Source organism: Alexandromys fortis, unplaced genomic scaffold, assembly GCF_014885135.2.
Source record: "Alexandromys fortis isolate MF-2015 unplaced genomic scaffold, M_Fortis_MF-2015_v1.1 scaffold_26, whole genome shotgun sequence".
Taxonomy (NCBI): Eukaryota; Metazoa; Chordata; class Mammalia; order Rodentia; family Cricetidae; genus Alexandromys; species Alexandromys fortis.
The window spans coordinates 4,864,935-4,890,219 of record NW_026067894.1 but is presented as its reverse complement, the minus strand read 5'-3'; the positions used below and the strand labels follow the sequence as shown (position 1 = coordinate 4,890,219).

Genomic DNA, 25,285 nt, shown 5'->3' with positions numbered 1-25,285 from the left:
TCAGCTTGAAGATGCAGCAGGCTTCTGTTGGGAGCTGTGAACCCCCCAGATCCTGAATTTCTGGTAAACAACTTGTAATGTTTGCAGCTGCTTTGAGCACGAGATCCTCAGGAGTTCCTGATGGCAGGGGAGTGGTTTCTGGTGGGTTTGGCTGGGGCTTGGCTATCAGTTAAGGATCCTTATATAAGCTGCCCCTGGACATAATAAAGGGGGCATTCCTGTTTCAAGGATGACCAGTGTTGCTGTGAGTCTTTGTGTTTAAATCTCCAGACCTCCAGTCCCTTGCCCGGTTCACAACTGTATGGTAGCGCAGATGGGTGTGGTGCGCTACAGCCTCCTCTCAACTCTGGTCCTCCTAGCACCACCTCTTGTCCTTCGTCAGCTGACAGCAACGTGACATCTTTGTTTCTGCTTATCTATTGCACACTTAGGAGCCACTGAGATCAATACATAAATGAAAAGTGGTGGATGTTGTAAGGGGTCTCAGGGGATTCAGGAAGGGGGAGACAGAGGAGGAAGAAAAGATTCTCCTCGTATTAGAGAACACAGGAGGCTGGCCTGCGTGTAAACCTTCCACACTAAACTCAGTAAATGCAGATTTTATAGCCACCATTCCCCTTACTGTTAAGAGCCTAGGAAGGAGCTGAGCAGGTGTCCCCTCGCCCCTCCAGTAGGATACTGCAGGGCAACTCGGGTGTCCCCCGGATTCCATGCTCTGAAATGTGCTGCTTTCGAAAGAGAAATTAGGATGAAATTGCGTGATGGGAGTTATCCCCCAGGCCAAACGTGGCCTGACGGTGCACAATGGTCCAGGGACACCAAGCCCTTTCTTTGCCCAGAACCAAAAAGCAAAAGGGTCTACAACACCAGTGTCCTGAAATAACATATCACAACTGTTTCCAAAGTACAGACTTTATTTGTAAGCACAGTGCATGTTGAGTGGAGATGTTTGCCATCCAGTTTACACATCTCATGGGGCTGGTTGTCCTGGTCATGGGTGGCTTTGCTCAGGGAAACCATGACCATTGTCACAACTTGGAGGCCATGTAAATTAGCCCAAGGAATGATTTCCTCAACATAGTCCCCAAAGAATGCACTGCTCTCTTTCTTCATAGGCCCAGTTAGACTGGAATAAGTTTGAGTTTCTTTCTGAGTTTTTAGCATAAGTCCTCAGTGCCCCCAGAGTTTCCATAGCAACAAAACTATTAACCTGCCTCTGACTTCCTTGGCCCCATGTCTTTCACTTTTCTTCCAGGCTCCCAGTACCTGATGGGATACACAGGGCGCTGCAGCACAGGGCTAGGCTGGGAGAGCTCACTGGAGCAAACCAGTGTCATAGCCACCACTGGCCAACTTTCTAGCTCCACAAGAAATACTCCTGTCCCTTAGAAGCACTTGCCTATTCTAAGTGAGGCTGTCATGTCAGTATCTCCATCCTTTGTCAGTACAGGTTCTCAGGCACATGAGATTTAAAGACAGATCCTCCCATCCCCAAGAGAATAGAGATCTTTTCCCCTTATTTGGCATGTCTATCCCTCATCTGATTCCTCAGCCCTGACCATTGGGGCTCAGACTCTAGGAACAAGGCTGAGGTATCACCCCTGTGGTCACCAGGGGCCAGAGGCTTCCTTTGACTGGGCAGCACAGCACACAGGCCTAGAGCTTAGGCCACAGACTTGGGTACTGACTGAACTCAGAGCTTTTCCAATAAAGAGCTTTGGAGACAGAAGAGTCAGTTTATAAAATAGTTGAGAAAGACCTTTGTCTGTTGTTGCATTGGCCAAAATGCTCACAGTGGTCTCTGCTCCTCAGTCACCTGCTTGCTGTCCATGCACTGGTGACGGACCAACCAGACTCCAGCTTGGCATCTATCTGCCTTCTCCTCTTCAGTGGCTGACTCAGGAGCCCTGGGGAGGACTGGTGCCCCATGGCTCAAATATACAAATCCCAAGGAACCCGGAGACTCCTCTGGCTGCTGCCCAAGGGCCAGGCAGACATATTCATGGGGAGGAAGCAAATGGAACCACACTTCCATTGTAAAAGCAATGTGGACAAAGAGGCCCATTAACAATGCCCTCTGCGGTAGTTCAGGTCTTTGGGGCAGCAGCGGCAGACCTTCCCCAGGCTTCTTCGGAGTCACTATAAAAAGTCAGGCAGCTGAAGCAGAGGCCACCAGTCACCAGAACAGAACTTGCTGAGGATAGGTGAGATCTAGCGCTGCGGTTATGTGCACCAGAGCTGTGCACCCAAGGATGGGCAGCAAGCCTACCTGCCCTACGGCTCTCTGCAGCAGACACATCTGATGACTGAAGGGAGCGTGTGCCTGAGCATCACCTGGGTCCCCAGGAAACCCGAGATTGGCTTTGTCAGGCCGGGAAGGGCCTGGCACTTAGGCCTCTAACTTCCGGCTCTGTGTATTCAGGCTGACCTCCCCTCATAGGATCTCAGGATGTATTATTTTGAACTGCTGTTCCTGACAGGCTGGAAGCATGTGCCACCCACTGTCTTTCAGTGGGTTACTGATGTGGAGGGACCGGCACACCACTTACAGATCAAGAGCTCCCCTGGTCGGCTGCCACGGGTCTGAAAGCCAGCAGGCCAGGGCCGCAGTGTGGGAACACTGAGCTTTCAGGGAGGTAATGTCTTGATGTTTGAGCACCATCTTCTGGTCAGTGTTTGGTTTCTGAGGCTGAATGGCTTTGCAAAACATTTACTTTAGAAGGGGAAAGATTCCTTAGCAAATAAATTCAAGCAGCCTGCATATACAATGAGGGTGGGCTTGACAGGCTGGCCAGAGCTGGAATTCAGCTTGGAAACTCACCAGGGCTGCCCGTGCCCAGTGTAGGGGCAGCCCTTGAAACACTGACTGCTGTAGGTTAAACTGCTACGTCCTGTCCTCCACAGTGAGCCAGGTGCAGGGATGGTGGCACTGCACACTGCTGCAGGTTAAATCGCTACCTCTTGGCCTCCGCAGTGAGCCAGGTGCAAGGATGGTGGCACTGAACACTGCTGCAGGTTAAATCGCTACCTCTTGGCCTCCGCAGTGAGCCAGGTGCAGGGATGGTGGCACTGCACACTGCTGCAGGTTAAATCGCTACCTCTTGGCCTCCGCAGTGAGCCAGGTGCAGGGATGGTGGCAATGCACCTACACCATAACAAGACTTGACCTTCATCTCTGCACATGGTCATGTGAGTTGCACTTGTGCGGGCTTATCTCCGATAGCAGGTGGCTTAAAGGCCAGTGACCAAATCAGGGCATTTCCCCTGTGTAGGGAGTCAAGCCACACTAGGTGGCAGGGAGTCCTGCCTGATGGGCAAAAGCTGTGATAGCCCCACTTCTATCTTTGGGCTTCCAGGAAAGGAAGATAAATGCAAACCTTCTCTGTAAGCAGCAGGAACCAACATCCATCTAATTGCACTTCCAACCGGATTCCATGAGCCATCAATTACCAGATTGTATCTCAGGATCTAAAGATAAAAGGCTCTGTGACGCTCAGACTTGAATGGAGCACCAATCTGCAGTGAACATGCAGCCAGGGGGAGCCCAGAGAGCAGGTCATGCACCAGGCAGGTGGGCCAGTGGCAGAGACAGAGGCCACCTCGGATACTTCTCATCCCCCACATGCAGGCACAGGCCTGCCCCCAGGAGCTGGGTCATTTTATCACATGCTCCAGAGGAAGCCAGCAAGAGGTCTCCAGGATGAGGAAAGGTTTCAGCCTTGATTACTGGAAGGAATGGAAGGCCTGTGATCACAGGGTCGCTCTCCATAAGGAATGCAACAAAGAACATCCAAAAAAGCAGGCGCAGCTGGATGGCCTCAGCGAAGGTGCCTCCCACAGCAATGCTCCAAAGCTTTGTTTTGGGAAGGTCAGAGCTGGAGGGATCCGGAATGGCAACAAGAGCTTCCTGTGTTGTTAACATTGGCACCTGCTTTACAGCCAAGCTCTGAGGGGCACCTGAGCCGAGGAGATGATGGGGGAAGTGGGAAGGGCAAGCTGCTGAGCTGACATCCCTGGAGGCTGTTGGTGCTTTAGTGCAGAGGCACTGGCAGTGTTTGCAGGCCCTCTGTGGGCTCAGACGCAGGTAACTCCCCTGCTCTTGAGGCTACTCAGCACGCTGTATCTCCTCGGCCACCTTGGCCACCAGTTCCCATCCACTACTCTTCAGACTGTCATTTCAGAAGCCAGACTTCCCTGGGGGGGTCGGTGGAATCTAGGCCTGAGCTGCAGCCTGGAGAATTGAGGCTGTCTGCCACGAAGGCGGTAGTGCTGGCGTCAGAGAGGATGGCTCAGACACTGTGTCCTAGGACAATGACGAAGCCTCTGACTTCCAAGGGAGAGCACCAGGGTGGAGCTGAGTCCAACAGCTCACCACTTGGGACAGCAGCTAGAGCAGAGGCAGGCAGGCTGTGAGCTTCCTCTGTGGTCCAGTCCAGTCCCCCGCTATTGAAGGAGCAGCCATTCACTTGGCCTCACCACATATCAGAGTGACAGTACCATCCAGCAGATCCTCCACTGTCACTGCCACAAGCTCAGAGCTGCTCTGAGAAGCCTGTGAATCTGGCAAGGTCACAAACACCTGTGAGCCAGCAAGTTGCGTCTCCTCTAACGTGATCACCTGCTCAGCTGGGGCTGCTGGCTCTGGAGCTTGGATCACCTGAAAGGAAAGACAGGAAGGCTGCTCCGGGCAGTGTCCACAGTGAGCTCCCCAGAATTTACATGGCTCCTGTCTCATGCCGTAATGATGATATTTATGTTTTCACCTGAGGAGAGCAATTACTTACACCTAATGGGAAGAGGGAAGTTTCACACACCAGCGATGCAAAAGAGCGGCAGGCAGACAATTTAAATAACTCTGCGCACTAAATTGCTATAATTTTGCTCAGTACGCCACCTCGGGGTGCATGGACTCTGTGATTACACCCCAGCGAACACTGGTGCAGCAGCTTGCACTGGCTTCTTCTGTCTCAGGAATGGCATGCTGAGTAAGTGCCGTGCAAGGGCTCCAAGGAAACAGGAGTGCTTTACCAAGAGCTCGGGCCCCTCTGAGGCTGAACACCTTCTCGGTGAGAAAGTAGCTCAACTATGGCTGCTCCAACTCTCTTCAGTCACTTGGCCCAGTGGCTGGTAGGGCAGGCATAGGCTCCTGTCCTCTCCACAGGCTAAAGCTGCCCCTGCAAACCTGCACACTCTGCTAACAAAGGCCTTCCCAGCTCTTCTGGGGTTCCTGCTGCACCTCCAAGCTATTACTTCCGACAGTTTGATCCCTTGACATTTCTAAGGCAGTGTGTCCAAAGGGCATAGCCACCTGGCTCTGGAGGACCAGCCAGGGCTGGAGAATGGGCACTGGGGAGGAAGGTGGACTCAGCTGTGTGGCATGGTTGTGGGATAACTGTGGTGGCCAGTCACCAGGTATCTGATTCAGGATACTGCTGTAGGTAAACGGCCTTCCTTTCTTTCAGGAGTGGAGTCCTCTCCCACCTGCAGGACACCTCGTCTAGAAGCCTTGTTTCTAGGCAAGACTGAGGCAGAGTAGCTCAAGGTGGGATGACAACGGGAACCTCACCTGGAATCCTGCCCTGCTCTCCAGAGGCTGCAAAACAAGACTGGCTTACACCTGGACAGTGTGACAGCTGGACAAAGACACCTCCATCAGTATACAGTCCCTACCCCAGCTTCTCTAGGAACCACGGACAGCCGCCAGAAGTCAGTTTCTTTTCCTTTCTGCCGCCTCTGGAGAAGATGCCAGAGCAGAAAGCAGCAGGGAAGCAGGCCGGCCAAGCTTAGCCTTCTCATCATGTGAGTGAGGCACAGGCTTACACAAATGCGTACTGTATCCAGCCAGGTCTACCCACGGGCCTTGCCCGTAGAACACAGCAGTCTTCTCCAGGGTTTCCTGATGGCCCTCCAGATCCTGCAGTGCCTTTCAGAAGGTGGGGAATTTGTGAGCTGGAAGGAGAAACTGTGGTTCCACCCGGCAAATTCCTGTTCCAGGCTCCCTGCACCTAGGGGCCACAGCAGACTAGAATTTCCTGTAGTCTGATAGGCAGTTCAGAGATTCTAAGATCAGGAAGGCATTGTGTAAGGACCTGTGAGAGGCCCAGAGTGGGACTGGATACTGAGAGTGAGTGTCCTAGAGGAACCCTCGGAACTCTGTTCACATCCAATGACCCCAGTCTCACCTGCACCATCTGAGAGCTGGTTGCCTGGGTCTCAGTGCCCATTACCTTGGGGTGCTCAGACTCCAAGTGGCCATCAAGCTGGGCCTGGGAAGTGAAGAGCTCACCACAGAGCTCGCAGGGGAAGGTGTTCTCTGACTGCTTGAAGTGCTCTGTGGAGACATGGTGCTGCAGTGCTCCAGGAAAGCGGAAAGTGGCCGCACAGTACAAGCACCGGAATGGCTGCGACCCTGGAGGAGGAGGCAGCAGACATTACCTGGCCGCAGGGGATGATGGCTCAGAGCAGGGGAGGAAGAGGGAGGCACAGTGAGGATGGGGGAGTAGAGACAGGGCTCACGGGACCTGAAGCTCAAACACCTTCCTTATGAAACTGTACAAAGAGCAGGCTAGGGCCCTCAGGCCACAGTGCCATTTGCAGTGGACTCTGGCCAAGTCGCTTCTGCTGAGGTATGTGTTTGCCCACTATTCACTTAATAGCAGACGGCCTGCCAACGGGCAGCATTTCTTCAATCTAAGAAGCACTGTTTTCTGGGCTGGGAACTGAACTTGCAGTCTTCAAAGGCTAGGCAAGAAGCCTCAGGAAGCACATCTTGAGACTTCTGAATGGGATGGATGGCACCTGACCACTAGACCTCAACTGTGCATGCTGAAGCTGAGTCTGTGGCCTAGGGGAGCATGTCTAAACAGGATGGGGCACACTTTTACCTCTCAAGGATCCAGTGGTCTAAGGGTGAGAAGGCAAATGAAGTACTGGCTACATTCCAAGACTGGGGACCTAAAGCAGCCCAATTTTATAAGGTATTCAGGGGACCAAACCAATGGCTTCCTGTCCTTTGATGGAACCCTATAGCTTGTGCACTATATCAATGCTCTGATGGCAGAGTAACCCTGGAAAAGGGATCAAAGGCTACTCTATAATGCTCAAGTCTTCCTTTATTTCTTATGCTTTCCTTTTTATGTATGTACTTGAGTAAGAGACATGACAAAAATCGCTATCAATTAAGACTAAATACTGCCTGGCGGTGGTGGCGCACACCTTTAATCCTAACACTCAGGGGGCAGAGGCAGGCAGATCTCTGTGACTTTGAGGCCAGTCTAGTCTACAAAGCAAGTTCCAGGACAGCTAGAGCTGTTATACAGAGAAACCTTGTCTTGGAAAAAAAAATAACAAAAACAAAAAAGGAAAAACTACTTTGAAAAGCCTACAAATTCTAATAATTGAAAAAGCACAGCTTCACTGGCAGCACTATTCCTTCTGGATGTTTCTTTAAAAATGGTTCAGTTCATAGTTAATGAAATATAGCACCAGTGACAGTCATGGCTCTCACACAGGGCTGCGTATCGGGGCCAGGCCTGAAGCTTTCATGGTTTCAGGTTAGGTTGGTACTGGTGTGCCATCTTCCAGATGAAACGCAGGCACAAGTCAGTAAAAAGACAGGCTGGGCTCTAGCGCTGCGAATGGTGGAGCTCAGCTCAGGGACATACAGGAGGGTCACTGACCTGAATGCTGGCACTTGATGTGAACCTGCAGCAGAGCCGGTGTGGGGAAGAGCTCCTTACACTGGTCACACTCGTGGAACTTCAGATCTGTGAGTGTGAAAGGAAAGAGGTGGCAGAAAAGACAAAGGATGAAGAACAGGGCGGGGTGGGGCTAAGACCCACGTTCCATATAGCATCTGCCGACTGTTAGGAACCGGTGCCTGTAGAGATCTGGGTAACCTACTGGTAAAGAGCACTCATCTGCTCCAGATGGATGCAAAGGGGTTGTGAGAATTAAATGACAAAATATACAGAGTGCTTGGCTGGTGCCCTACGCATAGGAAACGCTCTGTAACTGACAGCCACTGTGATTATCCCCAAATGTACCTGCAAGGAAGGTATTAATAACTTCCATTCTGAAGAGAAGAAAACAGACTCAGAAAAGAGATGTCACCTGCCAAGGTCATGCAGCTGCTAAGAGCTAGAGCCAAGACTCCCACCTGGACCCATCTGCCATGAAAGCCTACACCCTTTCCAGGAGCTGGCTGGCTCCTGAGGACTGGTTGGAGCTTACACTGCTCTATGCTAGGGGGCTTGGGAACTGCTGCCACATACACTACAGCTCCTGATGGGTAGGTGTGGCCTCCTCTGGGGAGCCAGGGCAGAACAGAGGCAATCATCAGTGCCTGGACAAATGACTCAAGACCCTCCACCCTCAGCCGCACCAGTGTCACCTGCATGCTCTGCTTTGACGTGCTTCTTGTGTTCGATGGTGTTAGGAAAGGTCTTGTCACAGGAGCTGCACTGCAGCGAGGAGAACTTGGGTGACCGATGGTTCTGGGCAGCAAATACATCTGGGTGGTGGGTTCGATTGTGGTACCAGAGACCAGACAATTGCTGCAAGGCATTTGGCAAATGTGAGATCCTAGAAAGTCCCAGCAATGACAGAAAGTTTGGACATAAGCTCGTGGATCTAGAATCATGCCCCTGGAGACTGATGTTAGTGGACAGGCTACTACAGGCAGAGCTTAGTAGACCCTACAGTAAGCCCTCACTCATGCAAGAGTATGTGGGATATAAGGATCTTCCATTGAAGCCGACTGACACACTATATATATATATGTATATAGTATGTATAAAAATGTGCTCAGTTGCTAAAGAAAGAAAAGAACACGGGTGTAGATATGGTGTGGGAAGTCCTTCTGTATATGTGTTGCCTTTATTGGTTAATGGGTTTTTATTAGTCATGCTACAGGGATTCTTTCAAAACCAGTAAAGATCAGATTTGATTGGGAGAGACCTCCTAAAAATCTTGGCTAAAGACATAAAAGTAAAAAAAAAAACAGAAAAGACTACAGGACAGGTAATGTATAACCCTCTGCTATGGGAACAGCTCTAAGACTGGATGAGACGTGATAAATCTTGTTGGCTAGAGTCCTTATGACCTATTATTACATGTCATCCTTTCCTATGGCATGGATAGAGGTTTGGTTATACAGTCCAAATAAACTTATAAAGATTTAAAAGAAGTCTTTTAGCTGCACAAACATAAAACAAAAAAATCATCTTTAACTGACTTGTGCACACTGCAATTCCATAGTTGTGTTACTGATGATATATGTTACCTTTAAAAGTTTACATGTTTTCAAAAAAAGGACCAGACACCAATAAAGACAAGTTGCCCAGGTGATCCAGCCTCGCAAAATGCCTGTTACGATTTCCTCAAAATTCTACATCCAGATCAACATCAAAGTTGCTAGTAGAGGTTATGTTCCAGCCAAAACTTCAGATAAGCTCTACACTTTCCCATCACACAGAGACAAAACAAAAATAACACAGCTAGCTCTCCCAGGACTTGACCATTATCCCAATTTTCTCAGAGTCCCTTAAAGAGGCCACTGCTCCCCAGATAGCAAGAAGCAGTCTAGATAACAGATGCCCACATCCCCAAGAGGTGGGATGGGTGGTTTTCTGTCATTCCATGGTTATGGGTGTTGGTCGTCCTTTAGGGGGGTTGGTTACAAGTTGTTATTGGTCATGGTCAGGGAAAACACTGAATAAAGGAGGGATCTCTTTCTGAAGAGAAAAGGAAGGATATAGTATAGAAATTATGGAACAAAAGGGTGGATTGTTGAGTCTACTTTTGAACACTAATTAGTCTCAAATATTTTACATTGGTATGGATTTTTGTACATCAATACAAATTTAAGGTTATTTTTGTTATACTGTGTATAAGTTCTACTCTTGTTTAAGGTGTAGTACCTATGTAGCTCATTTAAAAATGTAAAGTTTTAGCCAGGTGGTGGTAGTACACACCTTTAATTCCAGTACTCAGAGGTAGAGACAGAGGCAGGTGAATCTCTATAATTTCAAGGCCAGTCTGGTCTACAAGAGCTAGCTCCAGGAAAGGCTCCAAAGCAACAGAGAAACCCTGTCTCAATCCCCCCAACCTCCTCCCCCAGAAAAAAGTAAAGTTTTAGTCCTTTAAAGCTATTTAGTATAAAAAGAAAGACAGGTTGGTAGTTAGTCATCGGTATCAAATTTATAGTCATGTTAGGTATGTTTTCAAGGTCAAACATATATTTTAAATAGATAGATGGTCTTCAAACACTTTCAAAAGACCTACAGAATATGGCATTTAAAATGTTTTAATAACATAAGGCTTTTCATGACAGTAAGACACATCTGCTCCCGGAAGCAACAATTTACTTAAAAAAAGGATGGGCATCGAAGAACCTTCATATGGAGTTTGCTTTCTTTGTGGCAAAGTTAGTCATGGGGCAAAGAAACTACCCCTGCCTTGACTGCTGACAGAATGCTGTCCAAACTGGACAAGAAGGATGAGAAAGAAAGTGACTGCCAAACTTTGCCAAGACAAGGTAGGACAGGCCTTCAAAACTTCCTGCTTCACAGAAAAGTCTGTGATATTTTGGCCTACAGGCCAAAGATGGATGTTCCAATGCTGCAGATGAACCTTGGGTGACTCTCCAGGAAGTCAGCTGTTTCTGTCATTTCTATAGTTTTAGAAGTTGGTTTGCTCTGCACTTCCTGTTGACTCAGGTAACATTATATCCTTCTCTTTTCTCTAATGGAGCTGAAGATGAGATAGATATAGTTTTCCTTGTTACAAATTTCAAAGAAGAAACTTATATAAGAGATGTAAAGTTTATAAGGTTGAGAAACATAAAAGCTTAAATTGTTTATCTAAGAAAATGTTTTGAGGGGCTAGAGAGATGGCTCAGTGGTTAAGAGCACTGCCTGCTCTTCCAAAGGTCCTGAGTTCAATTCCCAGCAACCACACGGTGGCTCACAACCATCTGTGGTAAGATCTGGTGCCCTCTTCTGGCCTGTGTGCATACATGCAGACAGAATACTGAGAATACTGTATACATAATAAATCTTAGAAAAAAAAAAGAAAATGTTTTGAGGTATAAAAAGATAGTTTAAAGATAGTAATACAAATAATGATAAAAATGATGGTTTAGGTATAAAACTTTAAATTCATCAAGATAAGATGGATAATACTTCCTCCAAATATGCCAAATACAAATGGACTGGACATTGTGAATGCAATTCTTAAAGGATAATTGTTAATACTGTATTTAGTTTTACTATGTTAGAGTTAAAAGCATTCCTTTTTGTTAGACAAAGGGGGGAAATGTAGGATATTTGTACACTGTGTGAAGATATATTGCTGTGATTGGGTTCAATAAAGAGCGAGTGGCTTATAGCTTGGCAGGAGGTATAGGTGGGACTTCTGGACAGAGGAAGAAGTAGGAGATAATTGAGGCACGCGGGAGATGCCAATAGAACAAATCAGACATAAGACAGAAGAAAGGTAACCAAGCCATATGATGTGTCTCATGGATGATAAGTGTGTGCTCACTGAGTACAGCCCCAGCTCATGCTTTCTCAGAGTCAAATTGTCTGTAACATCCTGGAGACAAGCTTGCAGGCAACAAACGCCAATAGGGAGTAAGGCACAGACAGGGGTGTGCTCCTGGTGGCCAGGGTCACCTGGTAGGCCTTGTTGCAGATCCCACAGCTGAAGGGCTTCCCTCCAACATGGGTCACCATGTGCCGCTCCAGCATGGAAGGGGCGCTGAAGATCTTCCCACATGTGGGACAGGGGTGGTATTCTTTGGAGTGCACCTCATGGATGTGCTTCCGGTGATCCTGCAGCGTGGGGAAACTCATCTTGCATTTTTTGCAGTCATAAGGATCTTCTATGTCTGCTTCCAGGCAGGGCATCCACGGGAGGGAGGGGCAGAGAAAGATAATAGCAGAAGCAGCAGTCAGTGACATGCCACTGCTACATACAAGCAAGATGGAAGGCTGTTCAGACTTCCTGTGGCACCAGAGTCCAAGGACCCCAACTCAGTGTGGCAACAATCTGGCTCTACTCCCTTTTCCCGAGGAGGCAGGACTCCTCCAGGCTTTTGGACTCACCATCTGTTCAGTGTCAAACTGCTCACCTCCACCACTAGCTTCTAGTCTTATATGTCAAACTCCCTCCATCATGGGGCTACATTACAGGCAGTATCGTGCTTGCTTCTCCTGTCTGCAGTGATAGGTCTGTCTACCACTTCCCTGTAGACCTTCCCAACACACCCTCTAGAGTGTCACTGTGTCTCCTGACAGTGGCAGTAAGGGGACACATTTTTGGTCCTAACTTGAGACCCAACAGTAAAGCCTTTGCACAGACTCCCAGTGAGCACTGGACGGGTGTATTCAGGAAGTTTATGCAAGTTAACTCCCTCAGAGAACAGGAGAGGAGGTCTAGTTTGAGTCTTATTTTAAGATTAGGAAAATCAAGGTTTAGAGATCAACCAATCCTTGCTCAAGGATCTAATTGGGAAGATGTCTCACTTATACATCCATGGATATGCCAACTCCTCAGTAAGACCTCAAAAATAGGAACCACTGCTGATGGACATTTCTGCCATCTAGATGACAGAAAACATTGTATCTTTTTCTTAAAGCAACTGAAAGCAAAATATTTTGATAATAAAATCCTCTGTCCACAAGAAAGTTCAAGCCATAGCTCCGCCTATGTATGTACAGTGACTTTGCATAACCCAGGAATACTGCCGACAGCAGCCTTGAGAACCATTTTGCTAGTTAACCCCATGGAAATGTCAGGTTCACACTATCTTTTAAGACTCTTTGACAGTTTCTATGAGCAATGCTGTGATCCTGAATACTAGGGTTGTGTGAATGGTACACTCTAGGATATGCCAGCGGGGATCTAGGATATGCCAGCGGGGCTCTAGGGTATGCCAGCGGGGATCTAGGATATGCCAGCGGGGCTCTAGGGTATGCCAGCGGGGCTCTAGGGGATGCCAGCGGGGCTCTAGGGTATGCCAGCGGGGCTCTAGGGTATGCCGGCAGGGGCTCTAGGGTATGAAAGACTAGATTTGAAGATTAAGTGTTCTCCTTCACTGATTCTCCCCCTGCTGTGAGAAGAGGACTAAAGCAGATCATCATCTCCTGAGGTCGAGAAGACACTGGGTCTTGTCTGGAGGTCCACTTGACTAGAGTTACAGTCTTGTTAACTCCTTGGGTTAATGACCTTTCACATGCTGGGCACATAGGAGCTCTGGGAAAGTCCTTAATGGGAGGCTGATTAGAGCAGTGACTGCTCTGTTATGACTGTCACAGGCCTCCTCAGTGCCAAACGTGTCCTGTGGTGCCTGACACTGACTGCAGTACTCACTGTGAAAGGTGTGCAGGTGGATGGAGAGGCCATTGGCTTGCCGGAAGCCCTTTCCACAGTCCCTGCAGACATACGGCTTGTCCCCAGTGTGGGTCCTCACATGCCGGGACAGCTCGATGGATTGGGCGAACACAGCATCACAGTACTGGCATGCGTACATTTTCCCTGCAAACGCGCCCGAACATGTGAGAACAAGCACTGAACACGGATGGCACCCCTACAAACAGAACAAACTCGAAAGCACACACCAGAGAAATGTCACTGGCAGGTGACATTACCTCAGGCAATGCTGGGTAAGTCTGAGGCACCTCATCAAACGCATCTACCTCACAAACATAACCCATCACACAGTGGGTGAGCACAGCCGGATGGGGAACAAAGCTCTTGTCTCTAAGAGAACCCGTTTGTTTATCAGGTTTCTACAGAGAGGAAGAGCACACTCCACTTCCAGTCAGAGATAGATCCTTCTGTCCAGAAATGTGAGTTAGATCTTGCAAAACACACGGTGTTCTTGTAAAGCACAACCTAGGTTATGGGAGACTAATCTCACAACAGAACAAAGCAAATTAACAACCAAGTCTAGCACGGATTCCCACTACTACAAAGATGATCTGGGGATTCAGAGGGGACGAGGGCTTGCAGTGACCCACTGCAGTCAGCACACAGCCCTTGACTCCTTCGCTTTCCCATGTGCACGAGAATGTAACCAGAGTTTCCTCCCAGGCCAGGGAGCATCCACTGGGGAGTGGGTTCTAGATCAGCAAGTCCAGTACTAGGCCCCACTTCAGCTGGAGCCTTGTTCTTACTTTTTTCCTGGCCAGGCTTTGAGGAAGATTTTGTACATGCACACACATGCATACAAACACATGTGCCCACTGTGAATCCCATCTTATCATCACTCTGATCCAAACTCTTCGGAGGCTTCTGTAGCAAGAATGTTGTGAGGAGCTGCGGGCCACCTGGCCGCCAGCTAGCTGTAGCTTATGCCCCGAAATAATTATACGGAAACTGTATTCTTTTAAACACTGTCTGGCCCATTAGTTCTTTGGGCACCAAATGTGGCAGCTTAGATTAATGCAGACAAATTGTACACAACTTTAATGGAAAAATCAGACTCACAAAACCAAGGTTCCAATTTATAAGTAAACGCTCGCCCGAGGCAAGCCTGCCCCCATGGGCTGGCTTAACCCTACACAAGAATCTGTTACTGTCACCTTATAAGTCACTGCTGTGACTGAATCAAGTGTCTGGTGATGAGAAACTGCACTATCCTATCCAGGTGGCCTATGGGAATTCCAGATAAGAGAGAGGACACAGAGTCCAAGGAGGAGGTAGAAAGGCTGGAGTGATGTGGCTCAGAACCAAGCAAGAATCCAGAAGCTTCACAGACTAGGAAATGAGTCTCCTGACAAACCTACTCCAGAGGAAACCTTGGTTTTGTCATTCAGGACCCTTCTAAAAATAACCTCTAGCTCCCTGGTGGTAATGACACGTATTATTTCAAGCTATTACTTTTGGTAATTCACAAGGACAGAAGAGAAAACCAAAGTCCTTTCCTTGGCTATAAGAAAACCCTGCAAGCCTTGGCCTTTGACAGCCCCTCTCTGAATACTGCCTCTTATCGCAGTCCCCTCAGGATTCTGCTTCCAGCTCTGTGGTCCACCTGGAACTCATCTGCACTGAGGAGGGGTGTGGCCCTTCTTCCAGATGTCCCTCTGGCTGAGTCCATCCCTGATGGTGTGGGCAGCCCTGTCCTTCCCCATTGCTCCACAGCCTTGGTTTCCACCATGGCAATGACTACCCTCTCCATTTCTATCCCGCAGTTGCTGTTTATCTTGTCCACTGAAATTTAAGTGCTACAGGACCAGGGTAAGCATGTTCACAAATCATTTATGTCTGGAACAGCACTCAAGAAATCCACCCACCGAAGTGTTTCTTTTTTGTAAGTTTGGTTTTTCAAGACAACGTTTCTCTGTATATCCCTGGCTGTCCTTGAATTCAGGGATCCACCTGCCTCTGCTTCTGGGATTAAAGGGTGAGCCACCACTGCTAGACAAACAAGAGTTCCTTGAGGGCCTTTTGTTGCCATGCACTTTTCTAAGTTCTCCTGAAAGACTAGCAAATCTGTCACCACAGAGCCTGTACTCTAATGGGGCACTAGGGTGATTGAATTATGGTGCATGGTTCTCAACGCAGTAAGCATGTGGAGAAAAGTAAAAACAGGCTGAGGCAGTTTCCACTAAGGAGGCCAAAGAAGGTATGTCTAGAGGAGGGAAGAGGAGCAGACACCTCTGAAGGGAGGGGCCCCAAGAAAGGTGACAAGCACAGAAGTCCTCGGAAGAGTGAGTGTGAGTGCACGAGGTGCTGAGAGCAGAAGGCAGTGTGGCATCTGTAGGCCTAGCAGGCTATCAGAACTCAGATTCCACTGCAGATAAAAAGCCTCTGCAGTGTGGAGCAGAGGCGTGGTCTGCCAAGGTTTAGTGTTAAATGTAAAGAGCGAATGCTGAGACAGAGAGGCTGCGAGGACACTGAAACCATCCAGATAAAGTGATGGAGGCACGGCTACTCACATGTAGGAGCTGAGCTCTTCTTGACTGCTCATGTCCCCACCATGGTCTCCTCCACCATCCTGGGATGCTACCTTGTGATGCACTGATATATTCCACCCGTCTCTAACCTCTCCCCCCCCCCCCCGCGCCCCCAGCCCTCAGGCCAGCAGGTGAAAGGGCACAAGGATCCCAGGCTAGTCACCTGGAACTTAGCATGGCCCTGCCACAGAAGTACTCCACCAGCCCTTTCTCTTGCTTCAACTCTATGACAAGTGAAACGATTCCCGGCTGCACGTAAATTCTGACCACAAAGTCCCAATACTGCTCTAGCCGACTCCTCAGAAGCCCTCCCAGAAAGCTTTCTACAGCCTGTGCATACATGCTTACTTCTGCCTTTACTTCCCCAACTACTGTGCTGCCTAAAGTCAAGTGGGTTTCAGCTCCCACAGTGGCACTGTGCAGGGAAAGGAAGGGTGCCCCTCACCTTCTGAGTGCTTCTTCTTGGTGTGGTAAGCCAGGGCTGAGGCCTGTGTGAAGGTCATGAGGCAGTGCTTGCACATGAATGGGCGGTCCCCAGTGTGGAGGCGCAGATGGTTCTTTAGGGTGGAGTTGGCAGCAAACTTTGCCCCACATTCTTCACAGGAGAAAGGTTTCTCGTCGAAGTGCTCGGTCAGCTTGTGGTACTGCATGCCTAGGAAGGGGTACCAGGCCCGGAGGAGACACCAGAGTCAGTTAGGAACACAGCAGAAGAATGTTCAAACAAGCGGCACTCGCCAGGCTCAAGCGCACTAGCCTGTTGCCGGCCACACCATTCACACGCCCACTAGTCCGCTCCCTGCTTCCTTGTCACCTTAGCTTCACTCCTGGTTGAATTTGGCATAGAGATTTTTAGCCGATCTTCCCCATTCATTCCTCACACTTTCATGGTTCATTAGGTTTACCAGACATCTGGGGCAGGGCAAAATGATTCTGACTTAATACTTCAGGATTTATGTGGGCACCAACAAGCCAAAGGCCAAACATCTGGCTACAGTTACAATCTCCAGTGTGTGGGTGTGGTGCTAGGTGTTTAGTTCTATCATCAAACACCCTAACAGTGCAGAAGAGTGGGATGAGGGACCTCCCTAACAGTTGGGAGAGCAACGCTTGGGGTCTCAGAAGACCGTTGTGTGTCTATGAACTGGTCCTAGTGCCAAAGGCACACGCAGGGGGCTAGGCTGGAACCTAAGCTACACCATCTGCAGCCACTGTCCTCTACGACCACCTTCTGACATACCTGAGGCATGGGCAAACTCCCTTCCGCAGAGGTCACATGCCACAGGCAGCCGCTTCTTCTTCTTCTTGGGGGCGTCGGGCTCTCCACCCACGCTGTGGGTCTCCAGCTGCTGCTTCTCCAGCCCCTTCTCCGAGTCCTTGGTCCCACTGCTGTCCTTGCACTGCACCTGTTTGCTCTTGGCCACCCGGCAGCGCTTCATGTGCACCTTCAGACGACAGTAGAAATGGAAGCTCTTGTCACAGGCTTTGCAGATGAAGCTCTTCTTGGCAGAGTCCGGGGAGGCAGAAGTGTCTTTCTCCTGTTGCTCTGGCACGGACCCAGGCTCCCCCTGATCCTTTTGTTGCATGGGCTGGCAGTCTTTGCTGGCTGCGTTGGCTGCTTTCTCCTCTTTGTCCTTGGCTCCAGGGTGAAACCTATCACTCACCGTCAACCTCTCCTCTCCATTTTCCTTGGTAAGAAACCCTGCACAGGAGAACACTCGTGGCTCTAGGGCTCGTTCTATCATGCTTTGCTACTTTTTAACACACTCTTAGAGAGACCGGATTAGCTGGATCCTCAGGAAACTCAGAAGTAATACCGCTGTCATCTTCACTTCCCACTAAACACAAATAGCACCATGCCACACCTGCGCTCCTGGCTGGTAGGCGCCAAGAGCACGTAAAAGGAATAAATATCTTGAAGCACGGCATCCTCTTACATCAACCGCTGTTTCTTCTACTCAATATAGAAAGGGCCCTGGGGTCTAGCAGGATCCAACCCCTGTTCCTTACCAACGTGTGCCAACTCCTGCATGAGGGGTTGCAGGCCAGGGAAAGACTTGTGGACACCACACAGGAGGCGACAGATTGCAGGGGCTGAGACAGATTTCTCCATGTCCTTGCTCAGCACTGCTCTCAGGGCCGCTTCAGGGCTCACTGTCTCGGAGGATATGCTCAGCATCTAAATGAAACCCAGAGACAGGGCTGTGTTAGCATCAGATTTTCTCCATGCTCTTCAACAGCGGGGGCGGGGGACGGGTGTGCGGGGATGGAATTCGAGAAGACACAGAGCTCTCCAGGTGGTTTATATTTCTCCTGGAGACACACGAAGAGCCCTGTTTTTCAAAGGACAAGAAAATTAGCAAAATGCAAACCAGGAAAGCACATATCAAGACAGACGTGCAAACAGAGAGAACAAATGGGGGCACTGGTGTTTTCTGTAGGACTGTCTTCTTAGCACCTGGCACCTCAAGGAGTCTTTCTAGAACTAAGCACAGGAAGTTGGGGGGGGGCAGTAAGAAGAGTCTAGAAGGTGGGGGAGAGTATAAGATTCTGGATCTGAGCATGGTGGGGGTGGGCTATAGCATTTGGCAGCGGCTGCTTCTGTAGAGATCAGGATAATTTTTCATAATATATAATTGCCTCCATGTCTAGAAGTAATTCTGCATAGAGAGTGGCTTCATATTTTTAGACACTTAGATGTACCCTTTTAAACATCATTGAAACTCAGCGTTTTAAAGCCGGTTCAAATAGGGGCTTTAAAGAGGCCAGGAATATGATTTCAAAGCTGTCCTCTTTCAGAATGTTAGAGCTATGGGCAGAGAGCACACTGAGAAAATAAAGTGAGACCATCCACAGATGGCCACATGGAACTTTCATTTTGGAAGAGATTTCCTTTATGCTCTTTTCAGGTCTATCTAAATAACCCTGATGCCCCCGAAGGCAGGCAGGAGACTAATTAGTGAGGCTAAAGCGATCAATGCACAGGCCTCAGCTCTGAAGTGCACAGCACTCTGGAGAGAGACGGGCAGATGAGCCTTGCCTCTGGAGTGCTGCAGGGGCCTGCACCGCCTTCTTCCTGTCTGAGAGGCAGACTGAGGCGGGGCTGTCACCAGCGGGGATGGTTAGGAGCCTGCCCTTCTGTCTGCATGGATCAAAAGGTCACTCCAGGTACATCTGTGATTTAATTTTATGTTCCTTTATTTATCCTTCCCTGTTGGAGATGTACAAGGCCAAGTTTGGGCATCTCTGAGAGTCTTCCTCAGCCCCCATCTAGATTTTCTGGGATGCTGGTCCCATTGTGAGATGCCGCACAGAAAACGAGCTGGCACTATTTGTTGCCTCATATGGGCAAAGCTTTTTTCTGTTTATCTTGGCTCTTTCAGGAAGCCAGAAGAAAACATGCAGTAAGACTAACTTCCTTCATCTGAGACCAGCTGCTTCTGAGAACATGGTTATAAAGAGTCACCATTTCTCCAGCTACTCTGAGCTTAGGCAGTTGGAAGATGTGTTCGCTGGGGCTGTGTCACTGGCTTCCCCACTCACTCACCAGTTTCCTACACTGGAAACAACTGTGAAGTCTGAACTCTTCTATAAAGGGAGAGGACATCACTTGCCACTTACGGCTGGAAAGCTAAAGAACAAAGGTGTTCTGTTGTGGAATATTATTTTAAGTAGGCAAAGATGTGCTACATTTGTTTATGCTGTGCATTTCTTTAACTGTGTGAAGGTGTGGTGTTACATTTGTTTATGCTGCATCTGTTTAATTATGTAAAGATAGGTTGAATTTGTTTCACCTTGCCTGCCTAAGGCACCTGATTGGTCTAATAAAAAGCTGAACAGCTAATAGCTAAGCAGGAGATAGGCAGGGATGGCAGGCAGAAAGAATAAATAGGAGAAATCTAGGCAAGAGGAGAAAGAGAAGACAACAAGGGAGAAATGAGGGAGCCACCTGGGGCCAGACAGCCAGCAGGCACAGGAAATACAGAAAGAAAGGTAGAAAGCCTCGAGGCAAAAGGTAAAGAGAAACAGGTTAAGATAAAGGAGATAGCCAAAAACATGACTAAGCCACACCGAGCATTCATAACTAATAATAAGTCTCCATGTCACGATTTGGGAACTGGTTGGTGGCCCCTAAAAAAGCCTGGTATGGTGTTCTGAAGAGCCAATGGAGCACTAGGCAGGCAGTAATTACGGTATTCTGTAGTAATTACGGTATACTGTGGTAATTACAGTATACCGCAGAGAATGGAGATGGCTCCAGGGCATCTTCCTATAAAGTTCTACAGAATCTGGTGATCCACAAACTGTCATCCACTCCCTCCACTCCCCACCTCTTTCACAATCTCAGCCAGGGCCTCATCCTCTGGAGAAAAGTGCTTGAGCTCCATCGTCTGCTGGATGGCCTCTGTGACCAGCTTGCTATGCCTCAGGATTATTTCCAACACAGTGCTCTCTGGGGCAGTCACTGAAAAAAAGGGAGACTTGAACACTCAGCCAAACCATGGGCATCATTTTCTCCTTCACCTCTCAATTCCACTCTTCACAAAGACAATACATGTCTAACAAAGACAATACATGTTAGCCACTGTAGCCAGGGCATAATGAATAAGGGCTTGTCAGCACCCATATCCCCAGACACAATTTCCTTTAACACATAAGCCTTTGTGAGCTTTTACCACCTGATGTTTCTGTGTGTGGATGCTGTGCCATGTTTGAACCAGAATTCACTACCTAGCTTCTCAAACGCCACTTTTCTGAACACACTGAAAATCTTTTCTTCTTGCTTTCCTCAAACACAGCACCTTGGTCACCTATGGTCACCCACTATGTAGGAGAACAGGGAATTTACCTGCCACTGCTCCTGAGGGGAGGGACACAGATGGCAACCGTAAGAGAGTCCTCTGATTTCCTGGTGGTCGACAGTTATCTCTACAGGGGCAACATCAAGACAGGGCAGACAACTCACCTGCCCGGAAGAAAGCCCCAGCGCCAGGCTCCTTTCCTACTTCCTCCAAGAGAAGGTTCAGTGGGCAGGTCTGGGTCTCTTGAGCCACTAGCAGCAGCTGCCAAATGGCTGTTGCAGAGAGAGTCTGCCTTTCCAGAGCAGCTGACATCAGGGAACTGAAGCCACCTGAGCCAGAGTCCTGTTTCACGAGTGTCTCCATAACCTTCAAGATGCAACATAAACATGGGCGTAAGACTCTGGTCCTGAGCTGGTGGCAAAACAGTTATGTATCAGTACTGGGTTCAGGTGAACGTGTTCCGGAGTGGAGACCTTTTCAACCTCCTCAACCTCGGGGGCTTTTTACATCAAATTTACTTTTTGTGTAAGCAGGTGGAGTAGAGTCAGGGACACAGCCTAGTAATAGAAAGCTTATGATGCTCTAGGTGTGGCTTCTAATATATACACACACAAAATAATCTTAGCTGAAAGCATCTCTCTCTCTGGTTTGTTTTTTAGGCAGGATTTCACTGTGCACGCCAGGCTGGCCTTGAACTCAGAACACTCTTCTCCCTGGCAATGGGGATTATAGGCATGTACACCAAAGCTGGCTACTGACAGAGTTCTAATTTGTGACAAAGTTCTTTGTTCTTTCTCGTGAAGGCTTTTCTTTATTACTACAGAACCATGCAGTGAAATACAACTAGTTAGGCCAGTGAGATGGCTGAGGGAGTACTGGCACTGGCCACCAAGTCTAATGACCTCAGTTTGATCCCTAGAACTCACCTGACAGGAGGGAACTGACTCCTGCAAGTTGTCCAGTCTACAAACTAAATAAATAAAACTGTAAAAAAGGAAACTGCAATTATTCTATTTGGCATTTACCCTTAGAAAATGAGTCACCTTCTAGTCTCCTTCTTGGCATTTCTCAACTTGGCGGTGTATATGTATTTATAGAAAATGTAAATGTGTGTATACATAGCCATATTTCCCTCCCTCCTGCTCACCTCTCTCTCTCCAGGGGCCAAGCTCCTCGCACGTGAGATCACTTTTAGCAGCACCTGGTTGTCCGTGAGAACCTCAGACAGGTTTTCATGGTACTTTCTCAACAGCTCAGCTCCGTAGTCCTCAGGGCTAGGGTGGGCTGGAAGGACAGCAGCACAATAAGGCCTGAGGCTCCACAAGCAGCCAAGGGCTTCTACAGACAACAAGGGCCACAGACGCAAGTGAGGGGAACAGCTGAGAGCCATTTCTGCCTCAGAGTAGAGTCTCATGGCTAGCCCCTGGCCACATATACAGCATCTGAGTCTCCTCTGGTCGACACCTGTGCTTCAGGGTCACGGAAACAGACGAGAGCCTGGTAGAAGCCAGGGACTGCCCAGCAGGTGGGTAATGAGAAGGCTGCACTGTGAGAGGCTCTGATGTACAGATCAGGGGGTCTTCCTCACAATGCCTGGGGTAAAGGACCCATGTGGTGATCCCAGATACCATCAGCCACCAGTCCAGGCCGTACCCAGGAAGAGGCATGCCGTTCTGTTCAGATGCCCCCTGTGCCCATCTGTTAGCTACTTCTTAAGTCATATTTCCTTAAAGGTAAAGAAAATACAAGCAATCTGCACAAAACTAGATCCCTTGATTTATAAATAGTTATGTTTTTATTTCCTCTTTGACCCAGTAAATCCACTTCTTGAAACTAAGCCTAAACAAACAAACAAAAAAAACCCCGAAGGCTAAGAGCCATGGCCGCTGCAGAGCCACGTGATGACACTGTGAGGACAGCCCTAATATCTGCTGAGCCCACCATGTGCCAGGCACGTCACTAAATGTTTAGTGGGTGTCATCTCACAACAGCCACAGAAATGAATGCAATGGTACAGTCCTTACACCCACCCCAGGGACAATACGGTTCATAAAGGGAAACTGCAAGCTCAAGGTCAAACGGCCAGGGATGGCACCACGGCTTTCAGGCTTCCCATCACACCACATCTGCCCAAATCAGGACACGTGTAACATACAGTGCATATCTGTGTGATAGAAAACTATATAACCTTCAAAAAGATTGGAGTTCTTGGAAATGCAAGAGAATGTTTTGATATTGCTAACCAGGGGCAATCACACAACTGAAAAAAATAAGGTAATCAATGACCGTGAGCACACAGCGCCAACAGTGAAGGACTGGGGAGTAGAACACAAGCTTATTTTCTTCATTTCTGGGAACCCTGATTTGTGTGTGTAATATAATTATTACACAACTACATAGGCAAAGTAATTCCAGTTGGGTTAAGAAGGGAAACGGGCTCCCTCCCCCAAGCTGAGGGACACCAAAGGGGCGACCTAGGGACTGTAGTACACAGCTGGGAAGGGGGCAAGCAGGATTTGAATTTGCCACTCACATCCATCCACACAGTCTGTTGGAATGCACAGCCTTCTGGGCCCCTCTGTCTGTTCAGTCTCACAGGTGACCCTGGCCAGCCCTGTGGGAAGAGCGTCCATTAATAAGCCTGAACCACAGAGATGATAGGAGGGACCTAAATGGAGAAGAGTCTCAGATCCCAGCTGATCTGACAGAGCTCGCTTCACAATGCAACGCCACCGCTCCACAGAGCTCCACTTCCCAGCATGGAGACAGGAGGGAGCTTTACCCCGTGATTGTCTGTACAAGCTGCTCCTGTCCAGAGAGGAATAATTAACCAGTACCTCTAGTGCCAGGTGACTCCGCTGCTGCCTGCAAATTCTCCAGCAGGAGGCCCAGGTTTGGGAATGCTGTTCTCACAGCCTGGAGGAGTTTTACCAGGCTCTCGGCAGGCAGGGTCTTCTCTTCAGTCATTCTGTGCAACAAATTCTCTATCGTCTCCTTGGGTGTTCTGCCCTCACAGCAGTTCAGAATCACCTGCAGGGGCATGCAATCAAGCAGACACCGTTACTGCAATTCAAAATGGATCTAACACTGAAAGAAAGCCAGCAAGAGAGCCTTACCGGATGCCCATCTCCAAGCCCTCCCCAGCTGGTCTCTAGCACTACTTTTTGTCACAGTCCCTTCCTTTTTTTTTTAAATCTCAAACATTCGCCAAACAAATTGCTCCACGAAACTCTTACCAGCGGCAAGTCCACGTACAATAAATAGTCTTTGCCTCCAACTGCTTGCACTGTTTGAAAACCCTTTTCAGAAATAGGACTGGTCTGGTACTTATTCTATAGCCCAAGCTGGCCTTCCTTCTGCTCACGGCAATCCTTCTGCTTCAGCCTCTCAAGTGCTAGGGGTACAGGTGTGCACCAGCACAGCCAGCCGAAAGCCCTTCACGCCTGGCTGGTGTAATACAGGAAGTAGTGAACATCTGACCTGTCCGCCTGAGACACAGACCGGCGCTTTACACTGTCAGAATGCTTTTCTATCTGTTCCATATTCCGTTCTGTTTATTTACTTCATTTGAATATTGAAAACTTTATAGTCTCTGGTTGCAAAACAATAAAGTGTGCTTTCAGATTATTTTCCTTGTAAAATCTTTTGTTTGTAGAGACCAGGTCTTACTATGGCTGCCCTGGCCGTCCTGGTACTCAATCTGCAGCACAGTTTGCCTCAAACTCAGGGAAATCCTACTTTATTTAGCCTCTTGAATTGAGGTTACAGTGTGTGTCCCTAGGCTTTGTGGGTTTGGTTTTTGTTAATTTTGTGTGTGTGTGAATTCTTCTCTGTGTATCTACACACCTGCACTATGTTCTCTCTCTCTCTCTCTCTCTCTCTCTCTCTCTCTCTCTCTCTCTCTCTCTCTCTCTCTCTCTCACACACACACACACACACACACACACACTCCTATGCTTTGTACATGCAAAGGCCAGAGGAAGATACTGGGTGTCCTGTTCTGTCAACCTCTACCTTGTTCCCTTGAGACAGGTTTTTTTTACTGAGCCCAGATCTTGGCCTGCCAGCCCCTATGATCCTCTGCCCCACCTCCAGCACTGGGGCTACAGGCACACAGGGTGACTCTGCCTCTTTAGTACCTGAGTGCAGGATCCACACTCGGGTCCTCGCGCTCATACAGCTGTCTTACCCACCAGCCTATCTCCCCAGCCTCTGAATGACCGCATGTTTCAGCTCCACTCACAACTCAACAGTCCCACTTCCCTTGATCTTTCTTGGTTTGTCAATGGATTTTCTGAGCAAAAGGTCACAGGGCTCTAGAAAATATGTTCAACAATTAAACCTGTGACAGACACTTTCCTATTGCTGCAGAACTATTTTTTTTTTTCTTTTTCGAGACAGGGTTTCTCTGTGTAACAATCCTGGCTGTCCTAGAACTTGTAGACAAGGCTGGCCTCAAACTCACAGAGATCCACCTGCCTCTGCCTGCCGAGTGCTGGATTAAAGGTGTGTGCCGCCACCTCC

General features: G+C 48.6%; 1 protein-coding gene across 3 annotated transcripts in view; it reads right to left on the bottom strand.

Annotated features, from left to right (window-relative positions):
- Nucleotides 1-4,462: 4,462 nt before the first annotated feature.
- Zbtb40 (zinc finger and BTB domain containing 40) overlaps nt 4,463-25,285 on the bottom strand; it is a 65,830-nt gene continuing 45,007 nt past the window's right edge. For 2 of the 3 annotated variants that reach the window (XM_050153455.1, XM_050153444.1), the window contains 14 exons: nt 23,599-23,791; nt 23,295-23,375; nt 21,909-22,045; nt 20,926-21,127; nt 20,291-20,424; nt 17,970-18,138; nt 17,200-17,661; nt 16,408-16,614; nt 13,375-13,539; nt 11,676-11,890; nt 8,393-8,555; nt 7,680-7,766; nt 6,183-6,409; nt 4,463-4,657 (listed from right to left, as the gene is read on the bottom strand). In XM_050153455.1, the coding sequence (XP_050009412.1) occupies nt 4,463-4,657; nt 6,183-6,409; nt 7,680-7,766; nt 8,393-8,555; nt 11,676-11,890; nt 13,375-13,539; nt 16,408-16,614; nt 17,200-17,661; nt 17,970-18,138; nt 20,291-20,424; nt 20,926-21,127; nt 21,909-22,045; nt 23,295-23,375; nt 23,599-23,791 (2,637 nt within the window). The remainder of the gene's footprint in view (nt 4,658-6,182; nt 6,410-7,679; nt 7,767-8,392; nt 8,556-11,675; nt 11,891-13,374; nt 13,540-16,407; nt 16,615-17,199; nt 17,662-17,969; nt 18,139-20,290; nt 20,425-20,925; nt 21,128-21,908; nt 22,046-23,294; nt 23,376-23,598; nt 23,792-25,285) is intronic. The other variant, XM_050153466.1, reaches the window with a different exon arrangement.